The following is a 19,526-nucleotide window of genomic DNA, read 5'->3' as shown; positions in this document are numbered from 1 at the left end:
AGACCTTAATAGAAAAAAATAACACGTGTCAAATGTATAAAAGGTACATTTCACTGAGATACTATGAAAGTTGAGAAGGTCCTGGAGGTAGTTACGTTTGCCAGAGAAAGTGTAAAAACAAGGTGAAATAAAAAAAACCTAAACCTGCATCCTTACGTGTATGCTAAATGTTCAGGTATCTAATGACAAATATGTGTGAATAAAATCATTTGGGGGGTTTTTATTGATCAAAATGCATCTTTTCTCCACCTGTAAAAACCACATGAAACCACACTTGAACATCAGGCTGTAACTAGCAGAACAATACCAATATTAAAATCAATATAAGTCAGCAAAAATCTTGTTTATAGTCTACAGGATCTGATCTGAATCCTTTTTGTGACAAATTACATCACGTTACCGAAGGTAAAGATGCTCTAACTGTCACAATCAACAAACGCCTTCAGCTCAAGTGATGGCGACATTTGGCAGCAATAAGATTACTTGCAGAGATTAGGTGTAATCCATCGATGCAGGAAGGGATACGGAGAATACACTGCTGTGATGAACTGAGGAGCTTGGACTCATTGTATGGAACAGATTTTTTTTAATGACGTACACTGAAACTCAGTACCATCAAAATGTCTGTCTGCATTGTATCAGTGTATTTTCTGTATTTCCAATGACTTTTCTAGTGCTGGATCACATCCGCAACCCAATGCAATCAAAACATCTGATTCTTTTGAGTATATTTTCACAATATGTATTCCCCATCTACAGTGGATACCAACAAAATATTATCTTCAATCAAATATCCCTTGATGAATAGTACACTAGTATTAATATTTGGGACTTTGCTTCTGCTGCCCCCCCAACTTATTCCCAGTGTATGGCGTGCCCTTTTTCATGATTCCATCATTTAATAAAAAAGAAAAACACAATTGTTCAAAAAAAAATCATGTTAAAAATCAAAGACTTGTGAAATAAATCCCTTGAGGATGCTTCATTTTTGATGCTGCCATTCTGTAAAATGAAGACTTTTTAAAATACTTTTTCATCAGATTCATGATATTTTTTCATCTTAATTTCTATTTATCAAACTACTGATTTATTGTGGAATTTGTAATCTGGATAATTTATCCAAAGTTATTACCAGAAAGTTAATTCTCAGACGAAGAAAAATCATGTTAGAGTAAATAGATGGATTAAAATGTAGCAGCAGCAGTAGAATAGAAAAATATAATTTGAAAAATCAAAAGTTAAATGCGACTCCTGAGATAAATCCCTCATTTCTGATTTGCACTACAGTTCTCCCTTTGCGACGCAGGTGGAGTAGGACTGCTGGTCCAGGTGGAGCACAGAGCACACCTGGCTGACCCTGCAGTCTCCCTCACAGGTGATGCTGCTGTTGTAGCCGACCATGTAGTGGCTGAAATACTTGTCAAAGGCTTCGGTCTGCGGCAGGCTGAGGCTCAGGCCCAGCTGGAGCAGGCTTTGTGGCCGCAGGTCAGTCAGTCCAAAAGCCTCAGTCATGATATATTCAAGTCTCCAGTCAGATCTTTCATTCTCGTTGGCTTCCGTCAGATTCAAATAGTACTGCCAGATATCCTTCAGAGAGGGAGAAAAGCACCAAAAAGGGGAGAAAGAGAGGAGAAAGAAACAAGTCTTTGAGTCCTTTTGAATGCCAGAGGCTGGTTCTGTGTGCTGATTGACACCGTGATTAATCAAAAAGAGGGACTTCTTTCTTCTGTCTGTGATCAGGCAGATAAAAGCCAGGAGTAGGTATTTCAATACAGGATCATTTTATTTTGATCTGAATTTGTCAATATGTTTAGCAACTCATGCAGCTCTCATTCACATCTTATTTCTTTATTTTTTACTTTTTAAGGATTTATTGGGAAATAACAAGCAGGGATCTCACTACCAAAGTTGAATTATTTTGTTTAATTAGTCTACTAGAGGTGAGGCGGCCATTTGAGACGGGTATTTATGATCTATTGACTGCTTGAATGCAACGTTTTAAAATTCCCTATATGTGCATGATGATATCCACAGATTTTTCTATGCTTCAGGCTGCTTTGGCCCCTTAGATCCAACATCTTAATGCTAAGCGTGAGCTGGTTGTGCAGCACAGAGCTTCTTACCATCAGAGTGTATTCCTTGGATTTGTACAAGTACATGCGGAAAGCTGGGTTGTTGGAGTAAGGGTCCCGAATATGTTTGATTGGTGTGACAGCCGGCGACACGAAAACAGAGTTCACTGGTTTACCTACAGACCAAGAAAGCCAAACACAAATACGACTTAATTCAGTTGCAGAAAAAGGTGAATGGACCCCGGTTGTGTTTTTAAATCATTCCTTGAGGGGTGGATACTTCATACTGGATGACCAAACCAGGAAAAAAGTCATCTGCACTTGACTAGTTAGAGCAGATTCCAGCCTGCTTCAAGAGCAAAAGTGTGGAAAGCTAATCTAAGTGCAATTTACAGATTACCTCCACAAATACACCATTTACAGAAGTTCCAGTCTGGTTTTTGAGAAACATAGATTACTAAAAGTGAGAAAATGAGAGTCAGCACTTTGAAGTCAGAGTCAGTGGTTCTCTGTAGGACAACAATGGATTACTGCCTCAGAGTTAAGACTGAGTTGCTGCTACAAACAAGGGAGCTCAAGTGTCTCAGGGTCTTGTTCATGTGTGAGGGGAAAAAAGGAAAGGAGGGATTGGAGCGGCGTCATCAGAAGCGCTGGCACTGTACTGGACCTTTGTGGTGAAGAGGGAGCTTTTTATATATCCTATCTGGCCCGGAAACAACTGGGGATGCTGCAGCTGGAAAGTGTTACTCAGGAGAAAGATGACAGATAGTGGAGGTCTGAATGTAAAGCTTCTAACTTTCATTTCAAGTCACCTTCAAATAACCTCACTTCAATTATAGGGAATGTTTAACCACATGTTTGTATTTGTGCTGATTAATTTTTTTTTACCTTGATTGTCCATCAGCACCATGATGCTGTCCCGGTGGGTGTGGCCATAGAAATGCCCTGCAATGACGTGACTGTGCTCCCTGAAGATGGCGACCAGCCTCTCGTTGTGGCTATCTCTTATAGCAGTGGTGTTCCTAGCAAAGGGCAGGTACCCCACTGGCACATGAGCTATGATGTACACCTGCAGCAACAAGAGAAAAACATTTCAACTCTTTATTTGAACTTTTTTCACATGTTGGGTTTTTTGATTCACACGTGATTCAACATGCAGTACTGTAAAGCAGGTCAAAGGTCAAATTAAAAAAAAGTCAGACCTTCTCCAGGCTCTGAGCAGCTTTCTCTAGAGTTTTCTTCAGCCACTTGAACTGTCCAGCGGGGTCGGTCTCGTTTGCTGTGACGTTATTGGGGCCGTAGTAGAGGATCGTGTTGAGGCTAACCACCCGCAAACCAGGCTTTACTAGCTGGGAGTAGAAACCACCTGCAGGAGCAGAGGCACAAAGTAAAACCTCACTTTTACTTGATGCTAAGAACAGAGCGTTAGCATAGCATGTAGCTTTATTAGAGTATTACACCAATACGCTAAATGCTACATCTCGAACAAACACATTGGGTGCAGCGTCCACCAGAGAGGGTAGGAGGAAGTTTTCTCTAGTGTCTGCTGACTAAACGGTTCGTATGGCTGAACAAACAAAGAAAACATCGATGACTAAAGAAACGTAAATGAAACGTGCAAATGTACAAATTCAATGTTCATGTAGATCAGGGGTGTCAAACTCATTTTAGTTCAGGGGCCACATGCAGCCCAATATGATCTCAAGTGGGCCGGACCAGTAAAATCACAGCATAATAACCTCTAAATAAATAACGACAACTCCAAATTGTTCCTTTTGTTTTAGTGCAAAAAAAGTACAAGTACATTCTGAAAATGTTCACATTTAATGAACTATCTTTTTACAAAACATTATGAACAACCTGAAATTTGTCTTCTTTGTCATTTTTACACTTTGCAAAGTCATCCCGCCAGATTGGACCTTCTAGCGGGACGCAGGCCAAATGTTTGACACCCCTGATGTAGACGAATAGTGAAAACCATCTGTGAGGACACTGTTTGGATTTCTGTTAGAGTGATGATCAACAGCAAGGACAACAAAAATGAGACCTGAGCCACTTTAAAGAACTTGCATTATGACGAAGCTCAATAAAAAATGGATTTAATGTTTCTAAAACATCTTGTGTATGTCTGGGAGACTTTACCTGCAGCATCATGACAGAAACACCCTCACAGCAGCTGATGAACTAACGTGTTACCTTGTGAGAGTGTGAGCAGAGCTTCAGTCTCCAGCCAGGGCTTCCACAGCTGGGCTGCAGCTTTGTAGACTAGATTAGTGAAGGCCGGCATCTGGTCCTAAGAAGAAGAAGAAGAAGAAAACACTTTATCAAAAACATGCCACCATAAACTATTATTACATACGACAATCGTGAGTCTTTTCTGTGAGCAGACCTTGAGGCGCTGACGCAAAGTTACCTGAGGCCAGTAGTCGTGGTTTCCCAGGGCAGGGTAGACCGTCAGGTTGGGGAAGTGCTGGCTGATGGTCTTGGTCATATTACCGATCACCTCGATCACTAAGTCTGTAGTGAGCTCTTCTGCAGGCACGTGAGGTGGACTGTCCCTGGTGGAGAGACAAACCAAGATCCAGCATCATTATCCCAAAGTCAAATGAGCCGCACAGAAGCTAAAGAGCGTTTACTTCCATCCTTTCAGACACAAGACAGGTGGGAGTCACTTAGATCACAATGCCACTGAGCTGAGAGTTTTCCCAGTTGTTATTTATACACACATGAAGATCTGAACAGGTTTTGTTTGAATCTGACCGACAAGGACGGAAACAAAGAGCTGCATCAAGGAGAATTTATTACAGTTTGGGGTTTTATTTTTGTAATTTTGTCACCTGGCAACATGCAACATTGATAAAAACATGAAGATGAATGAAATCATTATTACTCAGAGTCCATTTGATCGTAAATATCAGTCAGTATAAGGGCTGATTCCTTTGTTTTTGTTTCTTCTGCTTTTGCCTTGTTCTTTCTTCCTTATTTTAAATTCATTGTAGTCCTTGCTTTACTTTGGCCTCACTGTTCAGCTCTCTGAATCCTGTTTTTGCTCTGTTTTTTTAAAGGTGCTGTACAAATAGAGTCATAATTATTAGATTATTATTATTTTAATAGTTGAGTGCACAGTTTTACTGTGTGATGAGTGATTATAACCAACATTTCAGTAGTGCTCACTTTGGTATCCACCTTAAAAGTTGTCTAAATAATCTAAATAAATAAACATTGTTGGCTATTTACAACCTGTTTGATTGTCTGAGCGAGTTTTAAGTTTCTCTTTCAGTCAGACTTTGTTGTAAACATCTCTGTTCCCAGATTGCAGTGACTAATTTGTGCAGTGCGGAGTGCAGTGTTGTTATGACTCATGGAAAATGCATGAAAAAAGGCCCAGGTTGTGCAATGTCTGCTATTACAGCACACTCAGCATGTTGTGCAGCTGCTGTTCACAGTAAAAGACGTCCAGCACAGTGAGATAAACACGAGAGTGAAGTAACTGCAGTAAGTGATGAGTTATTACGCAGCACCACCTGTAGAAATCAAAGAAAACCCAAACTTCCTGTCCATCACAGCAGAGTTGTAAACTGTCTTTCCAAACGTGGTTGGCTCAGCAGCACTGTGCTCAGGTTGGAGGAATAATTCCACTGTACAATGGATTTCCTCTTTAAGTAAAAAGGCAAACTCATGCTACAAAGCCCAATAACAATAGAATAAAGCAAAAAAATCTGCTTGTACAGTAGCTTAAAAATTGGAAACGACTCCCTTGGGTGGAGGATTAAGTGGCAAGGCGTTCTCTTAAGCATGTTTAATAAGCCAGTGAATTCCTGGCTTAGCTGATTAGCTGCTGATTAATAGAGAGCTGTATCGAGGGGCTGCGAGACCGATGCCTACAAGTGTTTTTCTTTACACTGCAGTGAACATTAGTTTCCAGAGAGAATGTAAAGAGGTGGTGTCTCAGTGCTCCAATGGGCCTTTAATTACATACCACACAGGCAGTCACAGTGTACCTTCTCAGAGAAGGTACAAGACAAGACACGCAGAGAAGCGAGAGAGTAAAATAACCGGTTGTTGCAGCCTTAATCAAACTGAGTTCTACAAACATGTTCTGTTATTATGGACATTTGGCGAATAAGGTCCATTGGGTGCTCACCCAAAACCAACAAGGGAGGTTATTAAGCAAAAGGAACTTGTGGGTTTTCATACTCAGCAGCGACCACAAATACCAGGAGGAAGCGAAAGTCCTGCTTGCTCAAAAGCACACACAGTGTACTGCCCCTCTTACAGGAACCAGCGTGTCAACCAAACCCTGAAAAAAACGGGAATCGCTGCCTCGATCGGTTGGTTTGTTTGTGTCACTGCGTAACTATGGTGGTTTAAACAGTTGGTTTGGATCCTAACGCCTAAGTAGCAACAGCGAGGAGACTAGCAACAAAATCACTGGTTTTGTCAATGTAGTCTGGTGTGTGTGCAGAGAGAGATTTAACGGCTGTTTGTGGTTAAACCAAAAGGATCTTCCAGGTCTCTCTCTGTAGGGATCCTTTCCATAATGCTGTCAGACACTTAGAATAACACTCTGAGCCTGTCAGTGGATCAAACAAGCTCTTTTAGATCCACTGGACTAATTCTAAGACATTTGCACCTAGAGTCATTTCACTCCACAGAAACATCCTTATTCTTCAACTGTAACTTCCTCAAAGTTGGTTGGTTGGATATGAAAGAATAGAACACACTCTTATACACAGAGACGTCCACAAGGTAAATAACTTTACCACTAAAAGGACGGGATGTGAAACTAAGCTAAAGCCACTGATACGGTTTCTATGAGCTGGTTTGTATCAGAGATGGTTTCGTTCATTGAGGCGGCCTTGAAAGTCAGAGAAAGACCACAAACCTCCACCTCTCCCCCCACCACCATCCCTCTCCCTCATCAGTATACCGACCCGGTCCATATGATGAAGTCCTCCGGCTGCGAGAGCGCGCCGATGTGAGTGAAGGCCGACTGGATGAGGCGGTAGGGGGAGTCACACAGGAAGTCCCCGTACAGGCCGGCGTGGTTGGCGGGGGCTCCTTTGGAGGAGTAGCACACCTTGGTGGGATCTGAGGACAGGTGGTAGGTGGGGTCCAGGTGGAGGTCGGTGATGTGCCAGAACCTGCCTGGAGAGATGAAGGGGAAGTGAAGAGAGGAAGAACGTACGATCGAGACAGAGAGACAGAAAACAAAAATGTAGTTTGTGAAACTCAGATATGTGGTAAGACAATAGGCTTATCACAATCCGACTTTTTATAATCTTATCTTAAAGTTCATTTTATGATTATTTAAGTCTAAATTTAAGCTAAATTGCAAAACAAACTTGAAACTTGAGCAAACCACGTGAAAAAGCCATAAAACCATCAGTCTCCCCATTTTCTGAGGAGTTTCTCGCCAAACTCCGTTTAAAAATCAGTCAATTAATAGCTTTTTACCAAACAGCAAAGAAAACCTAACATTCACAGCAAAGTTGACCAGTTAAGATTAATCCACAATGTCTTTGGATGAATTCGGCGAGCATGTCACCCACCAGTCAGACCTGAATTTAGGAAAATATTTACTGTTACAGCTGATTCTTCACGTTGTTAAGTGAAGCCCTCTCACGCTGCACTTTTTAAACCCGTGTAGGTCTGTGGATGGTGACATAAACCACAAATAAACCCGCGAGGTTTTCACCTGAGCGACCACCCCCGGGGTTTCCACTCACCTGTGGCCGACAGGTGGCTGCTCCCAGCGGGCGCCGCCGCAGCAGGAGACGCGCTGCACAGCGACAGCAGCACCAAACACAGCAAACACACCATGGTGGCTGTCAGAGAGTGACAGCACGGAGCATCACTCTGCCTGCATATAAACTAAAGCGCCAACCACAGCTGGCCAGTCACGTCTGATGTAAACAGGAAGTGGAGTGCTGGTCACGTGTTTTGGAGCTGAGGGGAGGAAGTGGTGAAAATAATCTGCAGGATATTGAGCTGAAGTGATCTGTGGTGTACCAAGTCCTGCACTCAAGTACTCTGCTTGAATATTTCCATTTATTACCACCTAGAACTTTTTACTGCAACACATTGATTTGACAGCTGCAGGGTGCAAAGTCAGACTTTACATACAAAGCTGTTGGTCTTATTAAATATTATAAATAACATTTTAAACTTTAAACTACCACAGTATAATGCTACTCCACCACAGCTGCCTTTTTTTACAGTGTTATATTACTACTTTTACTTAGGTAAATGATCTGAATACTGTCTAATTATACACTAATATGTTCTTCTTTAATATTAAATGAACATAGGAGCAGCTCCTGCGTACTCCATGTGGTCCATAGATCCACCCATGAATGTAAAGAAGTGGATATTTAATCTCACAACATTTTAAAAAACCCGAAATTGTAGTTAAAAGCAATTTTTTTGGGGCGTATGTCCCCTTTATATGAGGCCACGCTTTCATGTGACCACAGGAGGAGGGATTTTTCCTTCTTAGATTGTTTGATTTTAAGGATTATTTTGTAGAAGAAGACGTTAAACTATCCAGTTTTTCTCTCTCTCACACACACACACACACACACACACTAAATAACTTTGTGCAAAGCAAATCATCCTTTCCGTCCTGTCCTTTTAAATGTCATATAACCCTCAAATTTAATGTTGAAAAACACATTTTCCTGCTTACATTTAGTGGTATGTAGTCACACAGGGAGTTTCCATACAGTAAGGGTGGATGAAATGTAATTAGGGACTATTTCTTTGGTGGAAAGTGTCACTCACGGTCAGGTCTTATCCAGAGTATCTGTTCCTGGAGAGACCGATAGCTCTTAAAAAGCAGCTAAAACACAAACATGAAACATGTTTGGGTGCACTGAGCCTTCAAGTACAGTAGTCAGAGCGTACCTCTGAAGCAGGGATTTAATAGTCATTTGAGGCCTTAAAATCACATCGGGGGAGTAATCAGGCACAAATTGTTCTCTCTGAGGGGATATTTGGCATATTGCTGCACTTAATGTCTCATTCTGCCGTCGAGTTCAACTCCGGAGCAGGAATTTTTGTTGGATTTCCAGTAAACTGAGTCATCTGTTTTTCTGAAATGCTCCAAAACACGAACAGTCTGTGGAAATCACAGACCGCAGTTATGTTTTTATTATTGTGCAACTAGAGAATGAATTATTTTAGTCATGTCAGAGTGACTCTCTGTTCCTCCTCTACAAAGTCAGATATATAAACACACCAGAGACGAGTCAAACATTTACTCTCTGTGTTTCTTTATTTCATTTTTCACACAGGGTTGCAAAGATGATCCATCCATCTCGACAGAAATGTTTTCTCATATAAAAAAAAATTCTTACAAAACATGTGCAGCCTGCAGGCCGCGTACATGTGGAGGAAGATGAAGTGCAAAGAGAAGCATACAGTCAATAATAATTAGACAATCAGCACTTCTTGGCCGGGACGGGATGGCGTCGGTGGGAGCACTCATGCCTTCTCATAGGTACGCACCGCATGGATATCCTCAAAGGTCAAATTCTGCAGGGGGAGAGAAGACCGTTACCATGACAGGGAACTGAATGCACCCATTTCACCAACAAAAAAGAAAATGTTTAAACAGGCCAGTGCCGTAGTTCAAGCTGACTGACTCTATGAATGCATGAAAAGGCAAAGAAAAGAAAAACGCAGACAAACAAACAGCAAAAATCTGATGCAGAAAGACAATAAAACAGAAACTAAACTTATTTATTTGCTATTTTTGTGCCTGCAGAAGTTTTCCACACAAAAATGATTCCTAAAACTCTCTAACAAAGTCTACTGTGCATCAACATTTTCTAGATTCATCATCGTTTGAGAGCACACAGAGGAGTGAGTGTCGTGTCCGACTGGGAGGGCTGGGGGGGGCAAAAGAAGTTCCCGAGGACGGAGTTTGATGTGAGACTTGATCTACTGTCTGCTGATATCAGACTGATCATCTGAAACATTTCATAAAACCATTTATTTCTTGGTGTTTTATTCCAAAAAAAAAGTCCCCGAAGTGATGACGATGATGTTGATAATGAAGCAAAATTAGGCGCCTTGAGTTCCCTTTTCTACTTTCTTATTAAATGTGTTTTGCTAAAGGTCATGTAGAAGGACTGAGTGTGATCTGGGTCCGTTCGTCTCACCATGATCAGTTTGCCGTCCTTGATTTCTCTGACGAACTTGGTCTCTTTGCCGTCCCACTTCTGGACGTGGGCCAACTTGTCCCCCTCCAGAGTCACCGTGGACTGAAAGACCGAAGAGAAGAAAGAGTTGTTGTTTTTTTTCAACAGGTTAGGCGGAATAAATGCGTGCATTAAGATGCTGCCAAATGTCGGCCTGTTTCCGGAGGTCTCCAGCTTTCCATTCTTGTCACTGACTCACAAATAGAGACAAAAGTTTGATCAGAGCTGCTTCCAGAAAACATCTTTCTCTAACTTATTATCTACTCTACGCATGCAAAGAGAGTTGAGGCAAGCAGGAAATGTTGGATTACGGTAAATAAGAGCTGTAAGTCTGTAAAAACACTAGAAATGTATGAACTTCCGATGTTGAAAGACACTTCTTGGGGCCTCTGGAGGAAAAGTTGGTGATTAACTGGGTTGTTCAACACTAGAGATGTTTGTGTATTTGGATCTAACCACAGCTTGTATGTGAATGTATTTTTGGGCCTTTTCTCAGACTTACTTTGCAGTTTCTGTCATCGGCGGTGGTTTCTTCGAACTCCTCTCCCAGCTTGAAGGAGATCTCTGTGTTTTTGAAGGTGCTCTGGGTGCGAATCACCACCTTGTCGCCCTCCTGGCTGATGATGACGGTCGGCTTGGTCACATTCCCGACCTGCCGGGTGGCAAAGCCCACGCCTGACCGGGCAGACAGGGGAGAAATATGGCTGTTAACGGCCTGTTTTACAACAACCTCTGAACATTTCACATGTTATCAGGACTAAAGAGGTTATCCGAAGGGGTCTGACATGAGGCACAGAGATTTTTCCTGCCTTCATTTAAGTGATATTAAACAAAACAGCACATATTCTAAGAAAAAAAGACTGTTACTCACCAAGTGCTTTCATGTACTCATCAAAATTGTCACTGTCAACCAGTTTCCAAGTGGCACAGAAGGCGTCGACCATGGTGAAGGTTTTCTGAGAGGCAAAGTAATCTCCAAAGCACACTGAGCAAGCTGCAGCTTTTCCAAGTGTCCCCCCTCGTGTTATTATTCTGCTCCTTATTATTATGCGCGCAGGTGGGTGGCACCACGCACCCCATTGGCTCAGGAGATGTTCTCTGGGTCGTTATTGGATATTTAAAATGGGTCACGGTCTTACGAACCCCTAGACAAAAAAAAAAAGGAAAGAATTAGCCCATTTGTGTGCCTAATGATGTAATTACTCTCACTCATGGGTGTCAGTTGGTGTGGTGTGGTGTGGTGTGGTGTGGTGTGGTGTGGTGCATGCCATACCTCAGGAAATCCACATTTAAGAGTATTAAAGATTAAAGGGCCAAAAACCTAGATAATTATTTGCATTCAGCAAAAAAAAAATAAATGAATAAATACATAAAACCTCAAAGGGAAACATTCAACAGCCTCTAAGCTTGTCTGAAAATGAGTTTCTTGTGTGTTGTCAGTCAGAAATTGCCGGAAACTGGGATTCAGAGAGTTAGGCAGAGTTTGTCAATCAGTTGGCGAGCTTTAGGAGCTAATCCATGTATATGTTTTAATTAATTTCCTCATCTTAATCCCCTGTTAGCCTCGTATGAGACACAGGCCTTCTTGTGTCTGGAATGTGTCCTGTAGGGAAGCGTCAGTGGAGCAGAATCAGTTTGTTTGACAGCCCTTTGTCCTGAACTGCATTAACGACCCCCCCCCAACTGCAATTTCTTCATGCTCAACACACACACTAATTACTGTGTATGAACGTTTTTTACATGTGTGTGTGTGTGTGTGTGTGAGAGAGAGAGACAGTGAGGATGCAGGATCTGCTTTCTCACACAAAGTACATGTATGTTAGTGTCATGTCTGCTCCAGGAAGGAAGTTTGTTTTTCTCGTCGCCGCAGTGATTAAAGGAGGCGGACTGTGTGTCGTCCCATCAGAGAAGTCACCGCCGACACCGTCACCACCGTCCTCATGTCCCCGCAGCATCAGTGAGACACCAAGTTAAAGGGAATCTGCTCAAGTACATTAACTAACACATGAGCCAGCGTGCGTTTCCTGTCTGATAAGTTTCATTTGGTTTTTATAAAGTGCTCACTGGGTGTTTTTTTGTTCCATTAGAGAGATGAAATGTACAAATTACTCAGTTTACTGATCAGGTAGCTGTAGTTTCAGCTCTGAGATGCATCCCATGGTGCACTGGGGCATAGTTAGATAAAAAATGCAAAATATAAGTTATACAGTTGTTCATTCTCTCCGTTTGTCTTCCATATGCTTGTTTCTCTTTTCACTTCCCCCTTTCTTCAGTGTTCTTTCTTTCTTTTCCCTTCCTGTCCGTCTACATCTCATCTGAAAACGAATAACTGAAGATTTACTCTGTGATTCTGTAATTAATTATTATTATCCAGTTTTATCTACATACAGACTGATCATAAGGACGTGATAAGGATGCAGATTGTCCACAATGTGAATCTGAGCCTGCTTTTTTTTTTGTTTTATTCTGATATGTTTTGTTTAATCTTAATTTCCTTGAAACTTTCAGGGCAGGAGCTCGGTGTGCTGGGGCAGTTTCAGCTTCGGCTCTGGAGTAAAAGGGCCCAACAGTCACATATGAGAGGGTTTGTTTGGGTGACCGCATACTTTTGGCCATGTGGTTCATTGTGGGTGGAGAGCAGACATGTTGTGAAGGATCTCTGGCGCCACTTTCTGGTGGGAAATACAAGTATGTTGAAAATGAAAAAAAAGCTGCCATCACTTACTGTCTGTGTTTCCTGCAGCTGCTGATGTTTGTTCCCAGGTTTCTGGTGAACTCCTCGTCAGGACGTCCTGCTCTCTGGAGAGTTCCCCCGAACAGATGAGGTCTGCTAACTCTGTCAGCATGTTTTCAGTTCATTGTCTTTTAAGCTTTAAAGACATTAAGAAGTGCAGTTTGCAGAATATGGGAACAGAAATGTATAAAACAACTCACTCTTAAGTTGCTTCTTTGTTTTTGCTCTTGGGGCCTCTACCTGCTCACACCCCTGCTCTTTTAACCTCTGTTCCCTCTCTTTCTGATCTAAATAAACATTAAGAACTCATAGAAAAAAGAAGGTGGTTCAGTCATCTTTGAAGCATGAAACGACAAACAACTAGAGGCAAACAGCAGTGATTTACCGGCAGTGGTTTAAATGGGTTCGATTTTGAGTTTTAAGTTAATAAAACAACATCGTTATTTAGAATAAATTTTTCGGACTCTGATTTACTTTGTCGTACAATGATTTACTACTTCTAGTGAATAAATGGCCCATCACTGCCCTCTCTGGCAGCTAAATGAGGCTTCTCTTTGCCAAAATACACACAGAAGTTGAGACAAGGAAGCAGACTCAGTCAGTCCGAGGAAGAAAAGAGAATAAAAACATTAAAAAGATATGTGGCTGCAGTTTTTTGAAGGAGAGAGATACATAACAATGTTGAGTCACTACCTTGCAGTCCTGTTGGATCCTAACTTCAAATCCATAAGATGAAGAAACATTTTAGGCAGTTATCCTAGAAACATATTTTTGACCTGGTTTCTTTCCTTGCTGCACTTTATTAGCATCTATCACGTCACATGTAAACTAGACCTCCATGTGTGAAGTTTCTACATTCATTGAGCCAATCTAACACTGGAACAAGAAAAACTCTCACACTGAGTCTCGAGTTCACACCGTGTCCGGTCCCACGGTGCATTTGTGACACGGAAAGAAAAAGAAGAAGAGGACTGAGGAAGTTTTATTGTGGTAAGATTATTGGTTAAGATAAATGGTTGCAATAATGCATCTTGTTTCTTCAGATAAAAGAAAAAGAAAACTGACAGGAGTCATGTTGTTGTTCGACAGCACAGTCGAACTCCTCGCCCACCAGAAGCTGACTCCTGGTGTCCTTTCGTGGCAGTAGGACGATGTGGGGGGGCATCTGCAGAACTGGTTCGAGCCGACCTGAGCACATCCTGTTGCACACACGGCACTTTTACGTACCTTTCTTCAGTATTTTAGACGTCACATCACGTGCATGCACCTGCAAATGAAACACAAACAGTAATCTTCCATTACACGACCCAGCGTCCATCGTCTTGTGTGAGTTTCTGGTCGTGACACAGCTGAGATCACAGATAAGACGAGGTGTTACTGGTCCGAGACCTGTTGGTTCCTCGTTGTGCCTTTGCACGCTCGTCTTTCTCAGAGACCTGAAGGGGAAGTGGTCTGGTGAGAATGTGGTGAACAGCAGCAGCAGAGCTCTGGAGGTTTTTACCCTCTAATGACGAGCGGATAGACGTCACAGACACACGAGGCCCACTGGTACAGACGGTCACACGGGACACACTTCACACGGGGAAAAATAAAATGATAGATAATGTGACCCCCCCCCCCATGTTTAGAAAGGATCATTTAACTCAGATTACACAGACAACCATACTCACGTTAACTGCCATGACATAAGATGCCTAAACACAGTCCTTTTCTGCTTTAACAACATAATGATCTACTTTACTTGGAAATTTTGAGGCAATCTGTTTCTTGAGATTTTATACGTCAACTTATTACAGTTTGCAGTGTGCTTTTGTCAAGAGATGCTGCATGATACTGATGTGAACCACCTGATAAAAAGAAGTAGCGGAATGAGGAAGTTGAAGGTGTGAAGAAATTCTATTTTCAGATTGAAACAATGCAGCTTGTTTTCTCCAGACAGTGTTTATCAGAGAGCAGACAGGAGTCATGGTGATGTTTGACAGCACACATGAACACACAGGTGAAGAGTAAACTGGAATACCACGTTTTAAGCAGGAATACTAACACATGTTGACTCAATAACACACTTTTAGAACATAAAGTACTCGCTCAGGAGTCCACACAAGAGGTTTTACACAAACGAGGAGTCATTTATTGAATCAAATCAAAAAAAATCTACAAGACAATGATGCAGAGTGTAGGAAGGGAGAGAGTGAGTGATCACATAGACCTGCAGACCAGCTGAGCTGAACAGCCCCTTTTAGCTATATTCACTCCTATAGTCCACTATAATAAGCATTTTGACAACACTGGAAGCATGAATATGAGTATCCAGTGCAATGGCATTCACTGGCCTTTAAATTGCCCTTATTCCAAAGATTAGCTTCTGCAAACTGTCGTCACAGACGCAGTCAGAAGAACCGACACGCATCCATCTAAATCTCAGCAGCATCAAGAGCTGCACGTCAAGGAATCTGATTGTTTGATCTGAGCTACGGAGAAGGAACAAACACATATACAAATTGTACATGCAAAAGTAAAAGCAGCAGTAACACAAGCATCTCTCTGTGACCCCATTTCAGGAAAATCCTGTTTCAGATTCATTCGTTCGACTTGTTGACGGTGGAATAGAGGTTGCTGGGATCAGTGGAGGCCGCAGCAGAAGAGGAGGAGGGGGCTTTCACAGTGCTGTAGGTCACTGCGTCATCTTCATCACCATCACCATCCTCACCCTGAACCTGGGGATGAAGGACATACACCTCACAATGGAGCACCTATATGTACTGTAATGGAGCGCTTTGTTTCTTCTGCTGATAAGAATACTCATCAATATGAATATTCATTACAAGTTGCCTTTCAGTCTGAGAAGTTTTCTCACTAACGTCACCAGTAACACCATCTCGTCGGACAGACGTCCATCAGAGAGCTTACCCGGGGTTTTTTGTTGGTGTAGCTGATGGAGGCGTAGGGAACACCATCCTCAGGATCAGCCTACAGAGAGGAGACAACATACTGGCTGCTCAGTAACATGTGGATTCATCCTGACGTGCACTGTATATATACAACACTGACTAGTGCACACTATTGTGCCGACACATAGAGACAGCAACCACTCACACCCACAGCTGATTCAGAGTGTCAGTAAACCTAGACTAGACCTCACCTGGCTAGTGGGAAGAAGCCACAGACAACACATGTAAGCATGAGGAAAGCATGCAAACCCAGCACAGAAAGGGGAGGGGAGTGAGTTCAAGCCTGGATGCTGCTGAGGTGAATTGTTTGGTTGCATCACTGACATGTGACACAGCAACAGAAGCAGTGTGGAGTGGGGAAATGAATGCATGTGGTGAGAAAATTATTGATAAAAAAGGCTCACCAGCATGGCAGTTTTTTAACTCTTACAGCCAGCAGTAACCCAGCAATGCCACACAATGGAGTCAGTGTTATTTTGCATTCAAATCTGCCAGAGAAATTGATGCTTGACAACTACAATTAAGAATCTGTGGTTCAGGACAGACAGACAGACATTTCATGTAGTAAATCTGTCACTGTTGTCATTTTAAACTAAATACTTGCTACATTTGGAAAGCTTGCAGCAAAAGTGGCTCAGGTTTGGTGGAAGGGGAAGTGAATAAAAATGTTTTTAACACTTACAGTGCTGACATCCGTCTGCAGTTTGTTCCCTGTGAAGACAAAAAAGAGGGAGTCGCTCAGGAATTTAGCGTCTCAGTGATGAAGCAGGTTTATCAGAACTTGTGGGAAGTCAGTGAATAACTCTCACTTTTAGTTCTCTTCCATCCGATGAACGCCACAACAAACACTGCTGCTAAAACCACGGCCAAAAGAATGAACCACCACCAACCTGGAAAGAGACTGAAAATGTTAAAAAACCAACTTCCTGCAGCTCTCTTCCTGTGGCTAAAAGAAGGTATGAGTTTAGAAACCTAGACATAAAGACAACAGCAGGAAGAGAGAGACAAAGAGGCAAAGGACTTTCAGTGACAGAGATATGTGAGACGTTTTGTCGTAGTGTCCTTTCGTTAGAGCCTCATTGTTTGGAGATGTGGTTTAGTTTGTACCTGCGAATGTTGGTTTTGTTGTTGAATCAGTTGTTGGTGGTGATGTTTCTGTTAGTGACTTTGTTGTTGGTGAAGTTTTTGTTAGTGCTGGTTTTGCGGGTGACATTTTTGTTAGTGACGTTGTTGTTGCTGGTTTTGTTGTTGGTGCTGTTGATTCACTTGCTGCTTTTGGATCCTTACCTGGAACGGAAGTAACAAACTCTGCAGTGAGAAAAAAAAACACGTGTTCACCATCTGCAGTAATTAAATGAGAATGAATGATGCCGTCTTAACACAGCTTGTCACAATCTCACCTGGTTTCTCTCCTGACGACTGAGGGCTGAAGGTGAGCTTCTGATAATTAATATTATTGGTCACTTCACACTTGAATAACTGATGATACTTTGGCCTGTCAGACGTCAGAACAGTGATACTGGCTGAGCAGGCAGACGGAGATGTCGTCTTGTATCTGTTGTCTTTACCCTCATACAGCCACCTCACTGTGTGTTTCCACTCTCCATATGTCGACACAGAGCAGTTTAACATCACTTTGTTTTTGTCTTCATGTTCGGTCACTGGTGAAGAGAAGGAGAGATGTGAGAGAAAAACAATCAACGTCATCACTGTGATCATAAATATTAAGTTTTAGTAAATTGGTCCAACGAAACAGTTTGAGCTGAAATCATGATGATGTAAATACTCACTGTTAATAAGAAACAGATAAACCTGATGTCTTCTTGAGTTTGTCTGTTGGCAGATGTAAAGACCAGCATCCTCAGCTGTGACCTTCTTTATAACCAGAGAACAGTTCGCTGCCACACTAAATCTGTCTGATTCAGCTTTTAGCTTTTCAACAATCTTTCCAAATACAAACAGATCTACTGCTCCTCCTGAGTGTTTTGAACCACTGTGGCTCCAGGTAGCACTGACACATGTATCCTGATCCTTTGTCTCACTGTTACAAGGCAAAGTGACTCCATCTCCAGCTCTGACAGTGAAGAAGGAGTATTGTCCCTGTGTTGCTGTTGAGAAGATTAGAGAGATAATATGAAAAATAAATCAGAATACAACTGTCATGCTCAGACTTAATGTTAAAGAAGCCTTATGGTGTTTACAGTATATTCATAGTACTTAACCTTAATTACTTAACATTTTTTAAATAGATGTGTACAGAAATGTATTCTTACCTGTAAACTGAAGCATCAGTGTCAGAAATACAAATATTCTAATCCATGTTAATTCAGCCATGTTTTCCTCTCTGCTGTCCTGATGATCTAAATGATCTGGTGTGTCTGACACAGGAATATAAAACCCTCTGTGTTTAAGAAAGAGTCACTTCCTCATCGTCTGTTCTTTTTTTTCTCATGTAGGTGGAGCATATCAGCGTTTCATCTCTGAGAGTCTCTAAAAAGCAAAAACATTTTGCTAATTGATTCCCAATGATCTTATCAGCAATATCAAAATAAATAAAGATTAAAGAGGTCAGAGGAGATCATTAAAGAGATCCTGTAAAACCAGATTTAGTATGTGGGACATTTTACTAAATGTATTTGTATTTGTGACGTGTCTGAAAAGAAGAAGAAGAGAGGACTGAGGAAGTTGGTGGTTGGTGTGAAGTTGATGGTTGAGCTAAAAATATGTGATGCTGTGACTTTCATCCTTCACACAGTGTTTATCAGAGAGCAGACAGGAGTCATGGTGATGTTTGACAGCACACATGAACACACAGGTGAAGAGCCAAACTCCTCGTCCACCAGGATGTGACTCCTGACGTCCACGGTGTGATGTGGTGACGCTGCAGCAGCTCAGAGAGATCACGGATACGATGATGTCTTACTGGTCTGAGACTGTGTGCACACAGAAGAGGCCAGTCTGTGGTCACTCAACACTGTCTGACATGCGTTTGCTTGTTTTTTACTGAGTGATCTTGACAACTGCTGCTCTTACAACTACTCTGAGCTTTTATCACTTTATTCACTTCTTTCCCTCTTCATCTGGCACCATCACCAGGTCAACATGTATTTTCTTGTGCATATATGGTGTCACAGTGTGAACAGTGACTGTCATATACTGGATGTTTTTTTTTTTTCTTCACTTTTCTTGTCTGTGTCTTCCCCTGCCTTCACTCCCTTCCCCCACTCTGTGTCTGTGTGTGTGTTCTGATGTGTGTCTTCATCAGCGAGGCACACCTGCTGCTCATCATCCTCATCTACTCTGCCGTATAAGCGGACCTGTGTCTTCACTGCGGTGCCAGATTGTTCCGTCAACTCGGTGAAGACAACAGCACCACTCAGTACTCTTCTGATATCTCTTTATCTCTTTGAGGCCTGAACATTTGGTCTCTTCCTGACTTTGTGCAGATCCCATTCTCCTCGTTGATCAGCCCTCCAGTGCCGTCTCCGTCTCCACTCCACTGTCTACCCTTCCAGTCAGCCATTCTACGGTCCACCCTCCCATGTGTTGTCTCCCAGCTTGTCTA

The 19,526-nt window shown here is 42.1% G+C and overlaps 2 protein-coding genes across 2 annotated transcripts; both read right to left on the bottom strand.

Annotated features, from left to right (window-relative positions):
- Positions 1-205: 205 nt before the first annotated feature.
- smpdl3a (sphingomyelin phosphodiesterase acid like 3A) lies at positions 206-7,126 on the bottom strand. Its single transcript, XM_070849616.1, has 7 exons — positions 7,007-7,126; positions 4,486-4,630; positions 4,269-4,365; positions 3,275-3,438; positions 2,961-3,141; positions 2,124-2,248; positions 206-1,587 (listed from the first exon to the last, which is right to left on the bottom strand). Exons 2-7 carry the CDS (start codon positions 4,561-4,563, stop codon positions 1,282-1,284), a joined length of 951 nt encoding a protein of 316 aa, XP_070705717.1. The 5' UTR covers positions 4,564-4,630; positions 7,007-7,126; the 3' UTR covers positions 206-1,281.
- Positions 7,127-9,372: 2,246 nt separating this feature from the next.
- Positions 9,373-13,477, bottom strand: LOC139217517 (fatty acid-binding protein, brain). The gene is made up of 6 exons (XM_070848841.1): positions 13,211-13,477; positions 13,002-13,112; positions 11,148-11,421; positions 10,779-10,951; positions 10,238-10,339; positions 9,373-9,608 (listed from the first exon to the last, which is right to left on the bottom strand). The coding sequence occupies exons 3-6, from the start codon at positions 11,218-11,220 to the stop codon at positions 9,558-9,560; spliced, it is 399 nt and encodes a 132-aa protein (XP_070704942.1). The 5' UTR covers positions 11,221-11,421; positions 13,002-13,112; positions 13,211-13,477; the 3' UTR covers positions 9,373-9,557.
- Between the last annotated feature and the right edge of the window lie 6,049 nt (positions 13,478-19,526).

Source organism: Pempheris klunzingeri, chromosome 18 (genome assembly GCF_042242105.1).
Source record: "Pempheris klunzingeri isolate RE-2024b chromosome 18, fPemKlu1.hap1, whole genome shotgun sequence".
In the NCBI taxonomy this organism is placed as follows: Eukaryota; Metazoa; Chordata; class Actinopteri; order Acropomatiformes; family Pempheridae; genus Pempheris; species Pempheris klunzingeri.
Note: the sequence above shows the minus strand (reverse complement) of the source record. Positions and strands in the feature narration are given on the sequence as shown.

What these genes read in the sequence shown, in the direction of transcription:
- smpdl3a (XM_070849616.1), bottom strand. Translation starts at nt 4,563, where the DNA reads ATGACCAAGACCATCAGCCAGCACTTCCCCAACCTGACGGTCTACCCT. An exon ending in ACCACGACTACTGGCCTCAG is followed by an intron (nt 4,366 to 4,485) that starts GTAACTTTGCGT and finishes TCTTCTTCTTAG; the next exon opens with GACCAGATGCCGGCCTTCAC. An exon ending in CCAAGGAATACACTCTGATG is followed by an intron (nt 1,588 to 2,123) that starts GTAAGAAGCTCT and finishes CCCTCTCTGAAG; the next exon opens with GATATCTGGCAGTACTATTT.
- LOC139217517 (XM_070848841.1), bottom strand. Translation starts at nt 11,220, where the DNA reads ATGGTCGACGCCTTCTGTGCCACTTGGAAACTGGTTGACAGTGACAAT. An exon ending in TGAGTACATGAAAGCACTTG is followed by an intron (nt 10,952 to 11,147) that starts GTGAGTAACAGT and finishes CTGCCCGGTCAG; the next exon opens with GCGTGGGCTTTGCCACCCGG. An exon ending in CCGATGACAGAAACTGCAAA is followed by an intron (nt 10,340 to 10,778) that starts GTAAGTCTGAGA and finishes TCGGTCTTTCAG; the next exon opens with TCCACGGTGACTCTGGAGGG.